A 3,287-nucleotide genomic window follows, 5' to 3' on the forward strand; every position below is an offset into this window, starting at 1 on the left:
TATCCACAGATAGACCAAATGATGTCGTGGTCTTCTTCGAACTTCGAAGGACGAACAACAGCAGGATGTATGCCAAATTATTTGAAATGACTAGATAAAAAGAACAAGAAATTCAGGAATCATCCTGTAAGGACTATACAAGACACAATATTAGCTCCCTTTACAACTGGTTGAAAGGAGGAATACTGTAATTGATGAAGCAGAGTCTGCAAGTGTTGGTCTGGTTTTCCTTAACGAAACAAAGGATCTTATAATACCTTTTGAGTCAAAAATGTAAAGATATCATTTCATGGAGCAGTTGAGGATGACAGTTCTTGTGGCTATCTGTAAATGCTGTCAATATTACAATGTGTATGCTAAAAACAGTAAATGAAAACAGATCAGTAGATGAAATATTGAGAGCTGGAATCAAAGTTTTACCAACAACCAAAGACAGACTAATTGTATTCCACACAAGAAAAATCCATCAATTTTTCAAGGAGAAAATATGTATATTTTTTTACAATATGTAAAAAAATTGCTAAGACTTTATAAACAAGATTTTGCCACTGGATGGTACAGTTACAGCATATAATGATACAGAATAGAGAATCCATCTTGTTTACCTGGATGACAATTGCATATTGATAGACCTCTGACACCTAAACGTAAGGTGTCTCAGCAAAATGTTTCGTGTAGCAGAGGAGTCATGGAGATGTACACTTATCAAGTGAACATTAATTAAAGATATGAATGAAATAAAAAACAAGAAAAGCTTTCACATCAAATACTAGTTCCATTGAACATATGTAGACATTACTGCTACTAAGTTTGCTTTCCTCATTGCTATTTTAATTTCAAGTCGTTATAAGGTTCCTACTGTTGTAAGAACATCCTGCCATTCCAATCAAAACCCTCAATCCTATTAGATTGGCAAGCTTTAAATTAAATTATATAAACAAATAGCTTTTGGCTATTAAAAAAAAGGTGTTATAACCAATGGAATTGTGCAAAAACAATAATATCAATAGTAGCAAACAAAATGTTGATTATATGCTGTTTGAGAAACATGGTTGGCAAAAGTGCTTAATTTGGAAGATTTGAACTATCAAACATCTTGCCTTGAATACATTATGATATCATTTTAAGACACTTGCATGTTCCTTCTTCAGGCTGATGATGAAAGATATGGACAGCCCCTTTGATATAAACAGAAATAAACAACATTTAAGTTAATGTAATGGAAAAAAATAAAAATAATCAGGAAGCAAAATTCTGTTCTAACAGTATCACAAAAGAGCTTACAACACTGACCTTAGTAAAGATAAAGTGTCCTGTAATGTTGTCATAATATAATATTAAAAGCAAGATGTTTGACAGTAAAAACATTTTTGATGATATGCTCTTGTTACAGGTAACCCACAAAGTGGCATACTTATAGGTTAGCTAACTGGTGCAGCTGTCTCAGGGGCCACCTGAACCTATTAACAAAATTTTAATTTGCGAGATATATCAAATTGATACTTTTGTTCCCATTTGATGATATTCAGTTGTAATTTGTACAAACTTGCTTGTAATACTAACAAAATTAACACATTTGTGATCCAGAGGCATGCCTGATAAGTAGTATCAACTGGTGAAAGACCAACCCGTGAACAAGTGAAGCAATCTACGAGTCCACAACTAGAGGCTACCCCCTAACCCATACTCTACTATAATATTACATGAAACAATCAAAAACACGGTTTTAAGTTACTTATGTTATAATTTACTATATTATTTTACTTACATTATATAGGCAAGGTTGTACTGTGGGAATATTCTTGCAACAGTCTTTATAGGCTTACATAATAAAATGGACCATCATAAGTCAGTTAAGAGGAAAATATTTAAAATATTTTCTGTCGTATCTTTAATTATTAATTACAATCATTTTTCTATGTCAAACTCCAACCTTAAAGGTCAATTAAACTACAAGATTTCTTGGGTTTCTTTTAAACTGTATGTATTTTAGAAATGTCACTAAAAGAAACTGTAAATCAGATTTATCCTCACACTCAAATGCTGTTGGTAAATGAATATTTCATCTATCTGAAATTTTATTAATATTGTTTTCAAGCAATTTTATTTAAGAATGTAATTATAATAAAGTTATAAACCATTTCTGATGCATTAAAGTTCAAAAGAGTTTTAACTTATTTGCCCTTAAAAGCAGTAAATTAGAGTTAATAAAATTACTTAGAGCTGCAACTTTCAAAAATTGCTAGACTTTTTCTTTAGTTCTCCATATATACAAAATGTTTAAAATATATTTACATTTTCAGTTTGATTAAATTCAACCTTTATCCATGCTTTGACATCTTTTCCACAACTAAATCTTTTTATAGTTTAATCTCTCTTCAATTTTAAAACCTTTTACTTTTTACACCTCTAAGTTTATTTATAAAAATGTAAGTGAAATATGTAAAAAAAAATTGGAGAAAATTTTAATGATTTCAAAAAATCTTTATATAATTAGTTTTGTTCTTACATCAAAAAAGCCCCCCTTTGTTTTCACAGTGAGATAGAGTCGATACAAGTCCAGAGGTTGTTTGCTAATTGTGGGACACTGGGAAAGTGGAGTTCCTCGTTCCTCATTGAACATAATTAGTTTATCAAGAAAGGCATGCCGCTCAGGCTCATCTGATATATCATAGAGTTTTAGTAGACCATCAGGCCTCTGAAAATTAAATAAAACCAACCATCAAAAACGTATTAAAAGCAAACTATATTAAACTACATAAAAAATTTTAGTATATATCAAAAAACTTTCAGAAAGGGGAGGTATCTTTATTAGTATCAACCAACATAATCTCAAGTGTTTGTGCATTTTTCTTTTATTATTGTCAACAAACATTCAGTTCTAAACATTACATTTATATTTAAAATTATTGGTTAAAAATAATTAATTACATATGTCCCAATCTAAATAAACATTTAGAAAGTAAATCATCAAAATGTATGTGTAAATTAAGATTTTTTTACTGGTCACAATTAAATTTATTTTCTAAAAATAGATTGATTTTGTGCTTTATGTAAAACAATAATATAATAAGTGTGTGTGTGTGTATATATATATATATATATATATATGTAAAATATCCACCATTATTCATTTCTACAATTAGAAACAAGTATAATTACTATATATCTCTTATTGTTAGACAAATTTTCAAAGCAGTGCTTGAATATAAATTTTCACATTCATACAATGAACTGCATTTCATAGAGCTGAATAATCTTCGTACCTGTTAGACAAATACAAATGA

The 3,287-nt window shown here is 29.4% G+C and overlaps 1 protein-coding gene across 7 annotated transcripts in view; it reads right to left on the minus strand.

Annotated features, from left to right (window-relative positions):
• Positions 1-3,287, minus strand: part of LOC106457720 (trithorax group protein osa-like) — a 127,834-nt gene that overhangs the window by 25,536 nt on the left and 99,011 nt on the right. For all 7 annotated transcript variants that reach the window (XM_022383730.1, XM_022383732.1, XM_022383731.1 and 4 more), the window contains one exon: positions 2,510-2,698. In XM_022383730.1, the coding sequence (XP_022239438.1) occupies positions 2,510-2,698 (189 nt within the window). The remainder of the gene's footprint in view (positions 1-2,509; positions 2,699-3,287) is intronic.

This window comes from Limulus polyphemus, unplaced genomic scaffold, assembly GCF_000517525.1.
Source record: "Limulus polyphemus unplaced genomic scaffold, Limulus_polyphemus-2.1.2 Scaffold365, whole genome shotgun sequence".
Lineage (NCBI taxonomy): Eukaryota > Metazoa > Arthropoda > Merostomata > Xiphosura > Limulidae > Limulus > Limulus polyphemus.